The sequence below is a fragment of the Dermacentor variabilis genome, chromosome 7, assembly GCF_050947875.1.
Source record: "Dermacentor variabilis isolate Ectoservices chromosome 7, ASM5094787v1, whole genome shotgun sequence".
NCBI lineage: Eukaryota > Metazoa > Arthropoda > Arachnida > Ixodida > Ixodidae > Dermacentor > Dermacentor variabilis.
The window spans coordinates 57,859,573-57,878,992 of NC_134574.1; the positions used below are offsets into that span (position 1 = coordinate 57,859,573).

The 19,420-nt window shown below is 50.8% G+C and overlaps 1 protein-coding gene across 3 annotated transcripts in view; it reads left to right on the forward strand.

Annotated features, from left to right (window-relative positions):
* The window catches only part of LOC142587462 (uncharacterized), a 182,471-nt gene that overhangs the window by 85,558 nt on the left and 77,493 nt on the right, over positions 1-19,420 (forward strand). For all 3 annotated transcript variants that reach the window (XM_075698505.1, XM_075698503.1, XM_075698504.1), the window contains exon 7: positions 3,852-4,003. In XM_075698505.1, the coding sequence (XP_075554620.1) occupies positions 3,852-4,003 (152 nt within the window). The remainder of the gene's footprint in view (positions 1-3,851; positions 4,004-19,420) is intronic.

Below are 19,420 nucleotides of genomic sequence, written 5' to 3' on the forward strand. Positions count from 1 at the left end.
AGCCACCGAAACTTATGGGGCCCGAACATGCGAGGAGTTGCCTACGATGTGTTGTGCGTACCAATCGTTTGTATGGAAGCGGCACTTCTGCTAAGTGGAGCGACAAGCCTTTTTCCCTCCATTGGCGCAGCTCAGAGTTGTTTTGCTCGGTGGAGGCTAGATTTTGGAATTCCTCAGAACCAGCAGGCACAGCGCCGATCCGCCACAGTGCGTTAGCTGCCTCATTTTCGGTCTCAGATATAAGGCAGACGTTCGTAGAAAATTCACACATAAAAGAAAGTTGTCACAGTTCATTTTCTGAGTACGATGAAATGTTGTTCTTGAAAATCAAGGTTAACGGCTTGTCGTTCTTCAGAATGTAAAAGCTACAGCCTTCGAGAAGAAAGAAACGGAAGTGCATGACAGACCAATAGGTGGCCGCCGTCTCCCTCTCAAGGAGGCTGTAGCGAGCTTCTGTGGGTTTGATGCGCTTTGAGAAGAAGCCCAGCGCCCTCCAGTCAGTGGCACCGTGCTGCTGCAGTACTGCACCCACTGCCGGGGCCGACGCGTCTACCATAAGGCAAGATAGTGCGTAGGGCAACGGATCAATCAGCAACACTGCAGCCGCCAGCGGTGTTTTGGCTTCCTGGAAGAAGTGTTCGTGCTCCGTGGACCAGTGGAAAGGGTAGGAGCTTTTTACAGTCCCGACGCAGCAGGTAGGTAAACGGCTGAAGAACTTACACACATGATGGCATTAAGTCCCTGTAAAGATTTATGAGCCCCAGAAACTCGGCGAACTTTCGGAAGGAGGTTGGACAGGGGAAGTCCTGAATTGCCTGTACCCGTTATTTCAGTCACGGGAGAAATTTGATGGTCCAGAAAATATAGGGTTTCAACTCCGGAAATGCATTCCTGGTGCTTCAGGACCAGGCCGTATTCATCTAGTCGCTCAAATAAAATGCAAAGGGACTCTCTGTGTTCTTCGTCTGCTCGCCTTTTTTCGGAACCAGATGGAGAGGTGAAGACGAATTGCTAGAGGAAGGATGTACACCGCCGTCCTGAAGCATGCGTTCTAACTTACGGCGGGCGACTTCCAATCTCTGCTCAGCGTGCCTACGTGGTCGGGCGGTGACAGGTGGGCCGGTGATGGTGACATGATGCGTGAACTTGCGTTTCATGGGCAGTGCATCGTATGGGGCTTCGTGAGTTGCAGGCAGTCAGCAAGTATGTTGTCGTATGTTCAATCCTGCCAAACCTGTGGATGCGAGGTGAAGAGACAAGCAATAAAACAACGGACACCAACCAAAAGAAGTACTAAAAAAGGAATAAATCTAAATGACGTTTCGGGCAACACGATTGACTGTGATTGCTCGAGAGTTATCGGCCAGGAAAGAAACCTGAAATCGCGGCTGTATCTGGAATCACTGGAGATACCAAAACCCGTCACACGCTACATCGAAATGAGGGAACCCTACCCCCATCATGCACGCGCTGCTTACGTCACGTTCTGAAGTATACATAGACTTCCGTTAACTTTCCTTCATCCCCTTGTGAACAGGGATTCTGTAGGGAAGCGTAAACGTCTTTTAGATTTATTCTTTTTTGTACTTCTTTTGGCCGGTATGCGTCGCTTTATTGCTTCTTGCTACATCCCGACCAGACAGGCTGCATCGAGGTGAAGTGAGGTTGGACTGAAGCCCAAGTACATCAAAGGATGTGGCGTTATCCTTTAGGCGTCGCTCGTGAACACTTACAGTACACTCCCGGTATAGCAAAGGTGACATCGGCGATCCCATTACCCATCTGTACAAGTGCGGTAGTCCGATGTCTAGCATTATTGACCGTAGCCCATAAGACGCTATGACAGTGCTGTTCGCTGCACGGAGCATGGGTGTGGACTTGCCGTGTTGGCGATGTCCGACCATGGCGGGAACTATAGACAATTCGGCTCCGCTGTCGACGAGGATGCGGGTGTCGCTGATGAGGTCGTCTACGAATAATAGTCGGCTTGCGCGAGGGCCGATGCCACATACCACCGTTAGCGAATGGCCGGTTTGTTTCACGTGCAGGAGCCGGGCTGGGTGCAACTAGTTGCTTGTTCGCGAAAGCGACGATGGTACGCGCACCTCTGCCACGGGGAGTCTCTGGGTGCGCTCCCAGACTGTGAAGGCTAATGGTGGCACCGAAGTTGATCACCAGTGTTGCCACCCCTCGTCAGCTTCTCCAGTGTATGGGTAAGGAGGTTGACTGTTGGTCTCTTGCCTCTGAGACTCTCGCAGCGGTAATAGCTGTGCCGAATACGAGCGGTCGCAAAGGCAGTCAGCGAGTGTAGCTAGCACATCGACACTCGTCTCGTTGGAACCTGCAAGTGCCATGCGTACGCACTGTGCGAGGCGTTGCAAGAACGGCTCGCGCAAGATTGGAAGCGTGCTCTCGTTTACGGAGTGCTCACCCAGTAAACGAGGCGATCGGCGTAGGAGTTGTGACGGTCGTCGGTCGCCCATTTCCGCGGAGAAAATCTGTTGGAGCCTACTCTGTTGCGATGGCTCGATGCGCTGCAGGACCGTGCCTTTCAATTCGCCGTATGCTTTGGCCGAAGGCCTACCCTCTAACAAGTCGTCTATGGAATGGACGATGTCAGAGAGCAGTGCTGTGACAACGTGTAGGAGCTTTGCTCTCTGTGAAGTGATGCGGCGGATTTGAAAACGGGCCTCTACTTTCATAACCCAAACTCGCAATTTGGGCACCGAACGCTGGGAAGCTGAAGCTCTGCGACGATGACAGTAGGCGTAGTCCGGCGTCGTCTCTGTCAGCCTTAAAAGGAGCAGCGTCATCAATGGCTAGTGTTCGAAAAAAAATGTAAATACCCTGGGTCACCACTTGATGGGAGGTCCACTTATCGGAGGCAAGGAATACACTTTTTGAAAGGTTTAGAACGTAGAGTCCACTGGTTTTATTCAAGGATAAGAGCAGGTTTCCCGGTTGCCGTGGGGCCACCCCAGTCGGGCAGGCATCTCGATTTCAAGAAACAGCAGGGGGCTATGGCCCTCACGGCGGCGACAACGAAGTGACCGATCGGCTGCTACAAAAGGAACAACTAATCAATTAAAAAACAAACAAGAGCGCTTGATTGTTTCATCTTAAACATGTAAATTAAGCTGAAAATGTAAATACAATGGATAAAATGACAACTGCGCTGCGACAATGGTTGTTTCCATTTGCCCATTCTTGACTTTATTTATGTGCGAAAGATGTAACTAATGGAGCACTATCCAGAACCACACTTGACCATGGCAGTTTATGCAGCACCTGTTTTTCGCCGCTTTCATATTCAAGTATATAGTTACGGTATGAGGTGTACTCTGGTCTTTAGGAATAGGCAGGTCGAATGCTACATGGAGGCGTTAAAGCTGCTCCAGTCGAGAGCGTCCCTATATGTAATGCCCGAAAATATGGGAAGCCGATGATCCCATGTTTGTTAGTCTCAAGCAGGCAATTCAAAAGCTGCATCTTCTATCCGAATTAGATATTTTCAACCCGTAGTTTTGATCATCTTCAAAACCTTTCGCTATAGTCTAATGGTATTTTTGTTCCACAGATGTGTTAATTAAGTATTCGCTAAAAATAAGTTGAGTCGATTATTGTGTTCTTTGGATTTCCTTTCGTTATTTCTTTTTTTCCTTTTTGTAATTCGCTCGTATTATTCTTACCATCTCCTCTGAGAAGAAGGTTTGGTGATGCTAAGCGTTGTCTGATACCCCGTCTTTTACGTATGTGTCATGTTTGGTAATTCTTTGTGTGTTTTATTTACCCTGACACATTTAGCCAAATGTTGTGGTTTTTTAAACCAGTATCGATGTGTTTCTATATAGTTTCTGCATACGTACGGGAAGATATGGTCTCGCTATCGAAGTTTTGAGGTCGGAAGGACGACACAGAGACATAAGTGTATATATGCTGAAATAAGAAGAAATCAACTAGGTCAATACGTATATGGACAGCACTATGAAGTTGGACATAATTGGTACGTATTTTTTTTGTTTTTCAACTGCTTGATATAATAAATTATACATACTTTCTCTTCATTTCGCTGGACAGTGGTTAGTGTTCCGAATATTCTTTCAGAAGAATATTCAAGAAGAATCTCGGCCACGGCGGCCCCATCTATATAGGGGCGAAATGCAAAAACACGCGTGTACTTAAATTAAGCTGCAAATTCAGGCACCCTAGCTAGTAAAAATGCATCCGCAGTTCTCCTTTACTGCTTGCCTCGTAATCAGATGGAAGTTTTGTTGATTAAACGCCTACAATCTATCCATCTATCCTAATATATATATATATATATATATATATATATATATATATATATATATATATATATATATATATATATATATATATATATATATATATATGTGTGTGTGTGTGTGTGTGTGTGTGTGTATTGTTGTGGGTATTATGCATGTGGCACTGTGCGGACTGCCACCGCTGCTGCGCGAGAGCCGAGCTTGGGCTGGTGATGCAAACCGCTAGACTCGTGCTCAATAGCTACCTGCGATCCCTCGAACGAGCTGCAATAAACCCCATTTCTTTGGTGGAGGTGCGGGGTAACCCCGGAAACTGGAGCTCCGAAGCCGGACGCTACCGACTGCTCCGACCATGCCTGACGAAACCACCCAGGAAGACGCACCACAACCTCCGGTGGTCATCGTTTCCGGTGCGCTGCGGCAGCGTGATCCTGCCATCTTTAGCGGCACCGATGATAATGACGTGGAGGATTGGTTGCCATCTTACGAACGGGTGAGCCAGCATAACAAGTGGGACGACGTCAGCAAGTTGCACATCATACTGTTTTACTTAACCGGCGTCGCGAACCTCTGGTTCCAAAACTACGAACATGATTTCATAACGTGGTGCACATTCAACAGAAGTGTCGCAGAAGTGTTCGGGCGCCTCGCTGTGCGCAAGCTTCGCGCAGAACAATGCTTACGGGGCATGCGCCACATCACGATGAAACTTTCATAAGCTACATCGAAGATGCCATTTACCTGTGTAAGCGCGTGTATGCGTCAATGGCAGAATAGGACAAGATAAAACACATTATGAAAAGCATTGATGAGAAGGCCTTTCAAATGTTGTTAGCGAAGGATCCGGGTACCGTGGCCGAAATTATCAATTTGTGCCGAAGTTTTGACGAGCTACGGAAACAACGCATCTTAGCTCGGCGCCTACCACCTACGGAAGATGCGTTAGCAGCATTGGTTATTGGCGACAACCATTCGACTTTGCTGACACAAATAAAAGGATTTGTGCGGGAGGATGTCACGAGACAGCTCTCGATTGTACTGACTACAGAGAAGCCTTCTCAATATTTGGCTACAGCGATCCGACAGATAATTCAAGAGCAAGTGAACAAAGCTCTACCACCTCCATGTCAGCCGGCTCCCGTGGCCGCGCCTCTGACGTATGCTGAAGCCGCTGCACGGCGCCTCGTCTGCCGGGGCTCTCTCCTCCGCCTTCAGTGCCTCGCCCGCCGGTGTTGTCTCCTCCGCCTTTGCCTCGCCAGCCGGCGGCTCCCTTTTTCAGTGCACAGCAGCAGAGTAAAACCCCTTAAACTTCGTAAAGTAGTGCCACGCTTTGAAGAACGCCGCCTCCTCCTCCAGCGCTCTGGCCGAAGCCCACGCCACGTCGCTATTGGCCTGATGGCATCACGTGGCCCCTTGCGCCGGCTTCGTTTGTTTACAGTCGCGCTTCAGTGCCATGTTTGCTCGAGAAGCGGCGCTTGTTGGCGGCATTCCTTCCCTTCCTATTCTGTGTTGTTTTGATCTTGTGTACGCCTTGAAGGATGTTTTGTGGCAAGTGCGACGTTGCTTCACGTAATTTTCTGATACCATGACCTGCTGCGCGTTTGGATGCCAATATAAATTCAGCAAAGGCAAGAATATGTTCGCGATACCGTCCGGTAAGCGCAACGCGTTAAGAAGAAAGACACGGCTTCACCGAATCGGGAGGGTGAACTTCCGACCAACTTCCTCCGCGCGACTATGTGATGTAAGTTGTGGCTCTCTGAGAGTATTGTATGTGCCAGGCTTGCGTATTGTGCTGCGGGCAATAACGTAGTAGATACTGCACAGTTCACTGTGCATGTTGTCATTTGTATGCACGCTTTAACATGACTTTTACGCAACGTCTGCTTTGCTTATATGCGCACTACGTGGTCGTGTTAGTCATATTTGGTGCGCTTAATCGTTTTGAACGCCAACCGGCTTGAGTTCGCGGGCACGCGAGGTTGCGTGCGATAACGTGATTACGAAATTTTTAAGATTCAGCGCAGTCCTCTTGATAAAATTTCAGTCTCGATCATGAAAGCGCCTCAGGAGAGCAACTCTCTGCCTTTTGTGGTCACTTACTAGCCTTCTTTAGATAGACTAGCTTTGTTTGCCACATTTGTTCGTGTTCCTCGTTGGCGGTCGCCCGGTAGATTTGCGATACAGAGGCACCGATGAAAAGCGTGCGTGCTCTCCCGAAACCGTGTTACGCGGTGCGTTCGTCGTCGAGCGACCGCATCATAGGTAATTGAGACGTATGTGCTAATTCGCGTGAGCTTTAAAGTGTGCGAAACTTAAGATGCGGCGGTGGAGCACTCGCAAAGAAAACGGGCGGGCCTGGCTGGTTTAGTCGTCGTTCGTGCTTAGTCGTTTGCTCGTTCGTTCGCACGCTCGTTTAGTCGTTTGCTCGCTCGTTTAGTTCGTGCGCTCATATAGTCGTTCGCTTGCTCGTCTATGCCACTATTAGTTTCTACAGTCATTATGCCTAATTGAGACGCGCTTGCTGTAGGACTCTTAGGCTGGTGCGTTTATTTACGCAATGAGACAATAAATGGTGCACACGGACTTGTGACTGCAAAGGCGAATCTGTAATGCATCTATGTGAAAATAAACTTAACTTGAAACTCGAATGCCGTTTTATATCATTTTAACCTATGGATAAAACATCATTTCACTTGCCGCAATTTTGGCCGTGTCATGGCGGGGGGATTATTTGCCCGATCATGATTTCACTAATAAAGTCATGTCTCGCAAATGCTACTTCGAAGGGAGTGCAACCGTCCTGAATGCATGCACCTCAGTGCAACTCGGTTCGCGACAAGTACGTCACTTAGTAAACGAACGAACCAACGCACGATGAAGTGTTATTCGTGATAAGTCATTAACCTGAAAAAATTACTGAAGGCCACAGTGGTCTTGTTTGAGATTGAGTCAAGCATTGTTATCGCGCTCCCGCTTCGCGCACGAATGCTAAAAACTCATTTTATTTTCTTGTGTACGCACAGTCCCGACTCGATGATCGGCCGCGGTATTTCTGCCGGCGTTGAGACGCAAGAAACATTACAGCACCAGCGCCCAGATCTGAGGCTTTGCGCGCGCTTAGATTGGCAAGCACGCACGTTGGCGGCACTGTAACTTGTAATACACTTTCAAACCTCCAGAGCAGTGATCTCCATCAGCCTTTGTACGTCATAGCTCATACGCGCCGCGAATTCACATGGTAAGGGCGGCGCGGATTCTTTAGGCTGAGGGCTTGCTGGAAGCGAAGAGGTTGTCATTCGATGGTAAACGCGTTATTTACAACCATTCGCAACAAGATCTTGCGACACGCCCTTGACAAATGTTGCGTACCTAATTGTAGGGCACGCCATACATTCGCAGTCGTCAACGCGCAGCGTTAACACTCCTTCAGATACTTTTTAAAGAAATAGTTATCAAAGAAATGAAAAAAAAGCTGCTGTTACCGAATTTGTACAAGCATCCGACTAGAAATTCTATGCTGTTCACGAAGTTACGCGGAGCTGCAAAGCCAACGTGAACGCCTAAAGAGAACTGCCTTGCTATGCGTGCATTCACTCTGCGAAAGGTCGTCTGCTGCGCTCGAGCATCGTAGGCGGCGCCATGGTCGAGGAGGGAGCGCGAAAGAGAGGAGATACGAGGAGGAGTGAAGGCAGAGGAGGAGAGTAGCACTACTTTACGAAGTTTCAGGGGCTTTACAGCAGAGTACACATCCCTGGCGCACTGCTAACAACCGCCCAATATCATATGCCTGCGGTACCCCGGGACATGTAGCACGCTTCTGCCGCCGGCGCTTGCCGGCCTTCGTGGGCGCCCCGCAACCACCCAGCTCCGGCTTCCGACCATTCCGTATGCCTCAACGACCACCACCGGAAGTCTACGCTGCTGATGATATACCAGCACCGTAGTCACAGCTCTACGGTACTCGTCGCTCGCCTTCCCCTCGTAGGCGCTCACTCACACCCATACATCGTAGGCCCAGTGCCAGTACTACTGAGGCGGAAAACAGATTTCCGCAGTTCCTCAGGCATGAACTGCGTCATCGTCGGAAATTCAATGTCCTAGTTTTTCACCAGCTAACGTTATTGAAGTGTCCGTTGATGGCATCAAATCTCTTGCGTTCGTCGATACAGGTGCTGCTGTATCCGTGATTAGTGAGAAGCTTTGACGCGCATAACTGAAAGTAACAATGATGCCTTCGGTACTATTGCTTAGAATAGCCAGTGCACAACAAGTTCAGCTAGTCGCTGTGCACTGCCAGGGTGCTTTTTCGATACATTTTGTATTCCATCAATTTTTTTGCGTTAACTTGTCGCTCACACGATGTTATTCTCGGTTGCGATTTTCTGTCACGCCATCACGCCGTCATTGACTGTGCACATGCTGAGGTTCAGTTCTCATTTAAGCGCGATTTGCCATCTCACGACTTTCAATTTCATAATGTTAGCAGGATCTGTGTAGCTTCACCATACTGACCTTTCCCCTCACAGAGCTGTATTTGTCCCTCTTTCATGCGCATCGCTTGCCGAAGCGACGGCCATGTTTTCACCCCCTGCCGTCTCCATTCGCCGCCAGCCTATATTGTTGCTTTTCGCCCTCCTCACGGTTTACCATGGTGCTGCAGAAATACTGATTTCTGACCCAAATTCGTACACTTTGGATTTGCACTGTGGCGAGACTATTGGTATCATCCAGACTGTGGACGCTAACTTTAATGTGCATTTCCCTGTAGTCGACGACGGGGATAATGCCAACGTAACAGCACTGACACCGCATGTGCCATCTAACCGAGCATCACCGGATGTTTTTTGTCGCTCTATGATTGATGACCTCGAGCCGACACAACGTGAGCGGCTAATTACCTTTTTAAATGATTTTCACGCCTCTTTTGGCTGGAACCAAGCATCATTATGCAGCACAAGTACCGTCTCTCACCACAATGGTACGGGACATCACGCACCAAAACGCCAGCGTCTGTACCGCGTGTCATCCACCGAGCAAGCTGAAGACATGCTTGACCGTGGTGTTATCAAGCCATCCTGCAGCCCTTGGTCGTCTCCCGTAGTACTGATTAAGGAACAAGATGGCTCAATTTGTTTCTGTGTGGACTATCGTCGCCTCAACAAGATTACACAAAAAGATGTCTATCCTCTACCACGCATAGATGACGTCCTGGATTGTCTACATGGTGCCGAATTCTTTTCTTCTTTGGACTTGTGATCGGTCTATTGGCAAGTGCCAGTAGATGACTCCGACTGTTCGAAGTTAGCTTTCAGTACGCCTGATGGCCTGTATGAGTTTACAGTAATGTCATTCGGCCTCTGCAGTTCGCCCGCGACATCTGAAAGGATGATGGACAATATTCGGCAAGGCCTCAAATGGAAGACGTACTTGCGTTATTTAGACGGCGTGGTAGTTTTCTCCCCTGATTTCACTACTCAACTCTCTCGTCTACGGGAAGGGCTCACTTGCCTTGCCACACCCGGTCTTCAACTTAACTTGAAAAAGTGCCGCTTCGGAGCCCGCCAGCTGATCATACTTGGCCATGTTGTTTCCAAAGACGGCGTCCTTCCCGATTCTGACAAGCTTCGTTCTGTCGCAGAATTTCCGAGGCCGACTACAGTGAAAGAGCTCCGCAGTTTTGTCGGTCTTTGCTCTTATTTTAGACGCTTTGTGCGCAATTTTGTCTGCATTATTGCTCCCTTCACAAAGCTCCTGGCTTGCCCTGGTGACCTTCTCGACTGGAATCCGGCAAGTCACAAAGCCTTCACCACTTTACGTCGTCTGCTTACCTCACCGCCTCTTCTACGCCACTACGACCCGAATGCACCGACCGAAGAATGTTTGGCTATAGTTAGGGCCTGAAACAAATTTCGCCCATACTTGTATGGGCGTGCGTTCGCCGTTGTGAGAGACCACCACGCGCTCTGCTGGCTTGGGTCAATGAAAGACCCGTCGGGGCGTCTTGGACGTTGGGCTCATCGGCTCCATGAATTTGACATTCGCGTCATCTACCGATTCGGGCGCCAATATTCTGATGCAAATGCGCTCTACCGTTCGCCCATACGATCCGATGAAACGCCAACCTCATCCATAGAGTGCCCGGTTGCTACGCTTGCTGTTACATCCGTCTGAACAGAGAAAAGATTCGTGAATTGTGTCTCTCATTCACATTCTTTACAGTTTTTCAACGGCTACATGCCCTCGAGCCCTTCGTCGCCAAGCCACCCACTCCGTACTACTGGACGCAATCTTGTACCGCCGAAACTATCAGCCAGACGGTCGCAAATGGCTGCTAGTCATCCCTCGCCATTTGCGTTCTGACATATGCCTGTATTTCCAGGCCAGTCCATAACAGGCTCATGCTGGCGTGCGGAAAACTTACGAGCGCCACCACCAGCGGTAGTACTGGCGCGGCTTGTATTCATATGTCCGAAAATACATTCGGTCATGTGCAGCCTGTCAGCGACGCAAGACTTATCCTCATACAACAGGCTGTCTGCAACCTTTACCGTGTCCTGCACGTCCTTTTGATCCGGTTGGCATGGACCTTTATGGGCCTCCTCCATGCACTATTAACGGAAATCGTTGGATAATTGTCGCAGTATACCACCTCACAGGATATGCCGACACTTCTGCACTTGCTTCGGCCGCTGCTCGCGATGTGGCCGCATTCATCTTACGGTATTTCAACTTATGGCACGGCGCACCGCGAGAACTGCTCAGCGACCGAGGCCGTGCCTTCTTGTCCGAAGTTGTTAATGAGCTACTCGCCTCGTGCCGCACTATTCACCGCATCACTACGGCTTATCACTCACAGACAAACGGTCTAACGTAACGATTCAACCGCGCTCTTGCTGACATGCTCACCATGTATGTTGCGTCTGGTCAATCAAATTGGGACGATGTCTTCCATATTGAGACGTACGCATACGATACCGCGTTCAGGCTACCACAGGCTTCTCACCATTTTTCCTTCTTCGTGGACATGAACCATCCACCATCCTCAACACCGTACTACAATATCATCCGGATGCCTCCGAATTCACCCCTCTTTCCGTAGTTAATCGCCATGCTGAAGAGTGCCGCCAACTGGCTCGCTCATTCACATTGAATACCCAAGCAATCCACAAAGATCGCCATGACAGCGATCAGCCCACACAGTCCTTTGCCGTGGACTCTCACGTCTGGCTTCGGCTGCCCTTCCTAGATCCAAGCCTTAGCCCAAAGCTTGCTCCGAAATATCAGGGTCCGCGCCGGATTGTCACGTGTACATCGCCTGGGAATTATGTGGTCGAACCGTTGACGCCATCTTCGGACAAACGCCGCCATGACCTCGAGACGGTTCACGTCAACCGCCTGAAGCCGTACCACGGCCCCCTTATCGCATCATCACCTTAGGTCGCCAGGGGGGCTCTTCTTTGCCGTGGGGGCAATTGTAGTGGGCAATATACATGTGGCACTGTGCGGACTACCAACGCTGCTGCGCGAGACCCGAGCTTTTGCTGCTGATGCCAAACGCTAGCACTCGTGAGCAAGAGCTACCTGCGATCCCTCGAACGAGCTGCAATAAAGGGCATATATATATATATATATATATATATATATATATATATATATATATATATATATATATATATATATATATATATATATATATATATATATATATATATTGTAGTGGGTAATATGCAAGTGGCACTGTGCGGACTGCCACCGCTGCGGCGCGAGACACGAGCGCGGGTTGTTGATGCGAAGCGCTAGGACTCGTGCTCTAGAGCTACCTGCGATCCCTCGAACGAGCTACAATAAACCCCATTTCATTTGGTGGAGCTGCGGGGTAACCTCGAAAACTGGAACTCCGAAGCCGGACGCTACCGACTGCTGCGACCATGCCTGACGAAACCACCCAGGAAGATGCACCACAGCCTCCGACGGTCATCGTTTCCGGTGCATTGCGCCAGCGTGATCCTGCCATCTTTAGCGGCACCGATGATCATGACGTGGAGGATTGGTTGTCATCTTACGAAAGGGTGAGCCAGCATAACAAGTGGGACGACGTCACGAAGTTGCACAATGTGCTGTTTTACTTAACCGGCGTCGCGAACCTCTGGTTCCGAAACCACGAACACGATTTCACAACGTGGAGCAGATTCAAGACAAGTTTCACAGAAGTGTTCGGGCGCCCCGCTGTGCGCAAGCTTCGCGCAGAACAACGCTTACGGGGGCGCGCGCAACATCACGGTGAAACGTTCACAAGTTACATCGAAGATGTCATTGACCTGTGTAAGCGCGTGAATCCGTCAATGGCGGAACAGGACAAGATAAAACACATTATGAAAGGCATTGATGAGGACGCATTTCAAATGTTGCTAGCGAAGGATCCGCGTACCGTGGCCGAAGTTATCAACTTGTGCCAAAGTTTTGACGAGCTACGGAAACAACGCGCCCACCGCCTACGGAAGATTCGTTAGCAGCATTGGTTATTGGCGACAACCACACAACGTTGCTGACGCAAATAAAAGAATTTGTGCGCGAGGAGGTCGCGCGACAGCTCTCGATTTTGCCGACCACGGAGAAGCCTTCTCAATATTTGGCTCCAGCGATCCGACAGGTAATTCAAGAGCAAGTGACCGAAGCTCTTCCACCTCCGTGTCAGCCGGCTCTCGTGGCCGCGCCTCTGACGTATGCTGAAGCCGCTGCACGGGCGCCTCGTCTGCCGGGATTCTCGCCTCCGCCTTCAGCGCCTCCCCAGCCGGTGTTCTCTCATCCGCCCTCGCCTCGCCAGCAGGTCGCTCCCTTTTTCAGCGCACAGCAGCAAGGCACAAATCCTTGGCGCACTCCTGACAACCGCCCAATATGCTATGCCTGCGGTACACCGGGACATGTAGCGCGCTTCTGCCGCCGGCGCTTGCCGGCCTTCGTGGGCACCGCGCGACCACCTAGCTCCGGCTTCCGACCATACCGTATGCCTCAGCGACCACCACCGGAAGTCTACGCTGCTGATGACATACCAGCACCGCAGTCACAGCTCTACAATACTCGTCGCTCGCCTTCCCCTCGTCGGCGCTCACTCTCACCCATGCGTCGTAGGCCCAGTGCAAGTACTACTGAGGCGGAAAACTGATTTCCGCAGTTCCTGAGGCACGAACTGCGTCATCGTCGGAACATCAAAGTCCTCGTTTTTCCCCCGCTAACGTTATTGAAGTGTCTGTTGATGGCATCAAATGTCTTGCGCTCGTCGATACAGGTGCTGCTGTATCTGTGATTAGTGAGAAACTTTGCCGTGTATTACGGAAAGTGACCATGATGCCTTCGGTATTATTGCTTAGAACAGCCAGTGCACAACAAGTTCAGCCTGTCGCTATGTGCACTGCCAGGGTGTTGATTCGAGACATTTTGTATTCGATTGATTTCTTTGTGCTAACTTGTTGCTCCCACGATGTGATTCTCGGTTGGGATTTTCTGTCGCGCCATCACGCCGTCATTGACTGTGCACGTGCTGATGTTCAGTTCTCCGTTCTGTGCGATTTGCCGTCTCACGACTTTCAAGTTTATGATGTTACCAGGATCTGTGTAGCTTCAGATACTGACCTTCCCCCTCACAGCGCGGTATTTGTCCCTCTTTCATGCGCATCGCTTGCCGAAGCGACGGTCATGTTTTCACCCGCTGCCGTCTTCATTCGCCGCCTACCTATATTGTTGCCTTTCGCCCTCCTCACAATTCACCATGGGGCTGCAGCAATACTGATTTCTAACCCAAATTCGTACACTTTGGCTTTGCACTGTGGCGAGACTATTGGTACCATCCAGACTGTGGACGCTGACGTTATTGTGCATTTCCCTGTTCCCGACGACGTGGATACTGCCAACGTAACAGCACTGGCACCCCATGTGCCATCTAACCGAGTACCACCGGATGTTTTTTGTCGCTCTATTGCCGATGACCTCGAGCCGACACAACGTGAGCGGCTTATTACTCTTTTAAATGATTTTCACACCTCTTTTGACTGCAACCAAGCATCATTAGGCCGCACCAGTACCGTCTCTCACCACATTGATACGGGACACCACGCACCATTACGCCAGCGTCCGTACCGCGTGTCATCTACCGAGCGTCGTGTCATCGCCGAGCAAGTTGAAGACATGCTTGAACGTGGTGTTATCAAGCCATCCTGCAGTCCTTGGTCATCTCCTGTAGTACTCATTAAGAAAAAAGATGGCTCGATTCGTTTCTGTGTGGACTATCGTCGCCTCAACAAGATTACACGAAAAGATGTCTATCCTCTACCGCGCATAGATGACGCCCTGGATTGTCTTCATGGTGCCGAATTCTTTTCTTCTTTGGACTTGCGATCGGGCTATTGGCAAGTGCCAGTGGCTGAATCCGACCGCTCGAAGACAGCTTTTATTACGCCTGATGGCCTGTATGAGTTTACAGTAATGCCATTCGGCCTCTGCAATGCACCCGCGACATTCTAAAGGATGATGGACAATCTTCTACGAGGCCTCAAATGGAAGACGTGTTTGTGTTATTTAGACGACGTGGTAGTTTTCTCCCCTGATTTCACCACTCACCTCTCTCGTCTACGCGAAGTCCTTACTTGCCTTACCACCGCCGGCCTTCAACTTAACTTGAAAAAGTGCCGCTTCGGAGCCCGCCAGCTGACCATACTTGGCCATGTCGTGTCCAAAGACGGCGTCCTTCCCGACCCTGACAAACTTCGTGCTGTCGCAGAATTTCCGCGGCCGACTACAGTGAAAGACCTCCGCAGTTTTGTCGGTCTTTGCTCTTATTTTCGCCGCTTTGTGCGCAATTTTGCCTGCATCATCGCTCCCCTGACGAAGCTCCTGGCTGGCACTGGTGGCCTTCGCGACTGGACTCCGGCATGTGACCAAGCCTTCACCACTTTGCGCCGTCGGCTTACCTCACCGCCTGTTCTACGCCACTACGACCCGAGTGCACCGACTGAAGTTCATACCGACGCCAGCGGCGTTGGTCTTGGGGCCGTCCTTGCACAACGGAAGCCTGGCTTTCCAGAATATGTGGTTGCATATGCGAGTCGTGCTCTCACGAAGGCAGAATCCAATTATTCTGTCACGGAAAAAGAATGTTTAGCTATAGTTTGGGCCTTAAACAAATTTCGCCCTTACTTGTATGGCCGTCCGTTCGACGTTGTGACAGACCACCACGCGCTCTGCTGGCTTGCGTCACTGAAAGACCCGTCGGGGCGTCTTGGACGTTGGGCTCTTCGGATCCAAGAATTTGACATTCGCGTCATTTATCGATCCGGGCGCCAACATTCTGATGCAGATGCGCTCTCCCGTGCGCCCATGCGATCCGACGAAAGGCCACCTTCACCCATAGAGTGCCCGGTTGCTACGCTTGCCGTTAGTGACATGCCGTCTGAACAGAGAAAAGATCCGTGGATTGTGTCTCTTATTGACATTCTTAGCAGTTCTTCAACGTCTACATGCCCTCGAGCCATTCGTCGCCAAGCCACCCACTTCGTGCTACGGGACGCCATCTTGTACCGCCGAAACTATCAGCCCGACGGTCGCAAATGGCTGCTAGTCATCCCTCGCCATTTGCGTTCCGACGTATGCACGTATTTCCATGCAGACCCACAACAAGCTCATGCTGGCGTCCTGAAAACCTACGAGCGTGTCCGCCAGCGGTACTACTGGCGCGGCATGTATTCTTATGTCCGCAAATACATTCGGTCATGTGCAGCCTGTCAGCGACGCAAGACATCTTCTCATACGACAGGCCCTCTGCAACCTTTACCTTGTCCTGCACGTCCTTTTGATCGGGTTGGCATCGGCCTTTATGGGCCTCTTCCATGCAGTGCTACCGGCAATCGTTGGATAATTGTCGCAGTAGACCACCTGACAAGATATGCTGAAACTGCTGCACTTGCTTCGGCTGCTGCTCGCGGCGTCGCCGCATTCATCTTACGGCATTTCGTCTTACGGCACGGCGCACCGCGAGAACTGCTCAGTGACCGAGGCCGTGTCTTCTTGTCCGAAGTTATTAATGAGCTCCTCGCCGCGTGCCGCACTATTCACCGCACCACTACGGCGTATCACCCACAAACTAACGGTCTAACGGAACGATTCAACCGCACCCTTGGGGACATGCTCACCATGTATGTTGCGTCGGATCATTCCAATTGGGACGATGTCCTCCCTTTTGTGACGTACGCATACAACACCGCCGTTCAGGCTACCACAGGCTTCTCACCATTTTTCCTTCTTTATGGCCGTGAACCATCCACTACCCTCGACACCGTAATACCATATCACCCGGATGCCTCTGAATTCACCCCTCTTTCCGAAGTTGCTCGCCATGCTGAAGAGTGCCGCCAACTTGCTCGCTCGTTCACGTCGGATACCCAAGGAATCCACAAAGATCGCCACGACAACGATCAGCCCACACAGTCCTTCGCCGTGGACTCTCACGTCTGGCTTCGGCTGCCCTTCCAAGCTCCAGGCCTTAGCCCAAAGCTTGCTCCAAAATATCAAGGTCCGTACCGGATCGTCGCGTGTACTTCGCCTGTGAATTATGTGGTCGAACCGGTGACGCCATCTCCGGGCAAACGCCGCCGTGGCCACGAGACTGTTCACGTCAGCCGCCTGAAGCCGTACCACGACCCCCTTATCGTATCATCGCCTTAGGTCGCCAGGATGGCTCCTCTTCGCCCCGGGGGAAGTTGTAGTGGGTAATATGCAAGTGGCACTGTAGTTGTAGTGGGTAATATGCATGTGGCACTGTGCGGACTGCCACCGCTGCGGCGCGAGACACGAGCGCGGGTTGTTGATGCGAAGCGCTAGGACTCGTGATCGAGAGCTACCTGCGATCCCTCGAACGAGCTACAATAAACCCCATTTCAATATATATATATTGTAGCGAATGCGGTCTGTTCTTTGTAAGTCTCGTTCACCGGAATTTGCCAATATCCTGATCGAAGATCAAGGCTGGAGAAATACGCCGCCCCTTGTAGTGTGTCCAAAGTATCGCCAATTCGAGGTATTCGATATACGTCCTTGCGTGTGATCTTATTGAGAGCTCGATAATCGACGCAAATGCGAAAGGAGCCATCTGTTGTTCTTTACCAGGACCACGGAAGAGGCCCATGGGCTAGATGAAGGTCGTATTATCTTCCGCGCAAGCATGTCAGCAGCCTGTTGTTCAATGACCTTTCGTTCGGACGGCGATACACGATAGGGGCCTCGTCGTATTATAGCGGAACCATCGATTTCGGTGCGGTGTGTAGCCGCAGGAGTTCGGCTGAACACCGGGGAGCAGCTATCGAAACGGGCTTTGTGCTTTGCCAAGACCACCATTAAGGCTTCGGACTGCGCGGCTGTGAGGTCAAAACCAAGAACGGCTGAAGGACGGAAAGAATCATCCAACCCTGAGGTTGGTGCTGGCGATGAAGAAGTGCAAAGCGTGACTATAGAGATAGGTTGAGTGTCGGCGAGTGTTGCCGCAGTCATCCCTTTGGGCAGCATCACAGGATCTGGGGTCGTGTTGCAAGCAGACAGAAGGGCGCGGCCACGTGAAAACCGGACGACACAGGTGGCAATGAGAATTCCGCGAGAAGTACAGCGGAAAGAAGGGGCGGCTTGGGCGTCTCCGTTGGCGATCTGTCTGGATAATACGGCTACAACGTCTTCGTGACCAGGACGCAGGACGTAGTCTGAAGCGATGGCCAAGTTCATGCATGAGAGTGAAGAGTCCGGAACAGGTGGAAGCGCTGTATCGGTAATATTGACAACTTCCTCTCTACATGAAGTGACGGCTGAAGCATAATGTAGGAACTCCCAACCCAGTATACGTTCATGGATACACATTGGAAGGATGATAAACTCAATGTTGTGGCCCATGCCGTCGATAAAAACACGAGCGGGTCTGTGAGGCGGGGTCAATGCATGTATTATTAGCACCACGCAAAATAGGTCCAAGATAAGATGTTTTTACTTTCCGGAGCCATGAACACAGATAACTACGAAGAACAGAAACGGCGGCACCAGTATCGATGACAGCTGACACGGGAACACCTTCGACAGTTACAGAAAGCATGTTGGCCGGGCGAACAGGCGGAAGGTTTCAACACCGATAACAAGCAGTTTTCCCTCCAAAAACGGCAACAGTTAGTTTTCCGAGTGCTGGTCGACAAGATGTGAAGTGGGGCGAAGCGGTGATGTAAAGCGCTGGTAAGGCGATGGAGAACGAGGTCTGGCCGAACGGGAACCATGAGGCAGATTGGGAGCAGCTGGAAGAGACGGAGAACGCTGTTGAGGGAACGAATACGATCCGGGATAGTAGGCGTCTGATCGGCGCGTGTGGTCTCTCTCGTGCTCAGCATAGCCTCGTCTTTCATCCTGCTGGCGACGGCGGCAGAAGCGAGATATATGGCCGCGTATACCACAGTAAAAACAAACTGGACGAGGTGGACACCACTGAGGGTACGATGGCGCAACAAGTGCTGTGGTTCCCATCGAAGCCAAATGGTCACAGGCAACGTAAGTAGGCACGGAGGTCACGGTAGGGGTGGGTAGCCAAGCAACATCCGCGTAGGTGTGGGGCGCACTACCGTTGCAAGATGCGTCGTGGGTGTAGTGATCGCTGTCAACTCTTGCTTTACGACCTCGCGCAAGTCGAAGGTGGGGGTTGGGGCGCAGGCAGCAGGTGGACGCCTTAGGTTTTGTAGTTGAAGTTCTTGGCGGATGATGGTGCAGATAAGAGCACGTAGGTCTGGAGAATGGGAAACCTGAGGATCGCTGCTGTCATGTGGAAGACAAAAAGACGGCAGCTCGTCTAGGCATTGACACGTTGAAGTGATGTCTTGGACAGAAGCCGGATTTCGTACGATTAAGGCTTTCAACGCGACAGTCCCAATGCCCTTTAAGATGTGGCGAACGCGCTCGGCTTCCGTCATGCTAGGATTCGCACGGTGGCACAAAGCCAAGACATCCTCTATGTATGAGGTGTAAGACTCTGGTGGAAGTTGGCGGCGCATTCCAAGCTTCTGTTTGGCGACTTCTGCATGGCCAGACGAGGAAGCGAAGATTTGCCGCAGCTTGGAGGT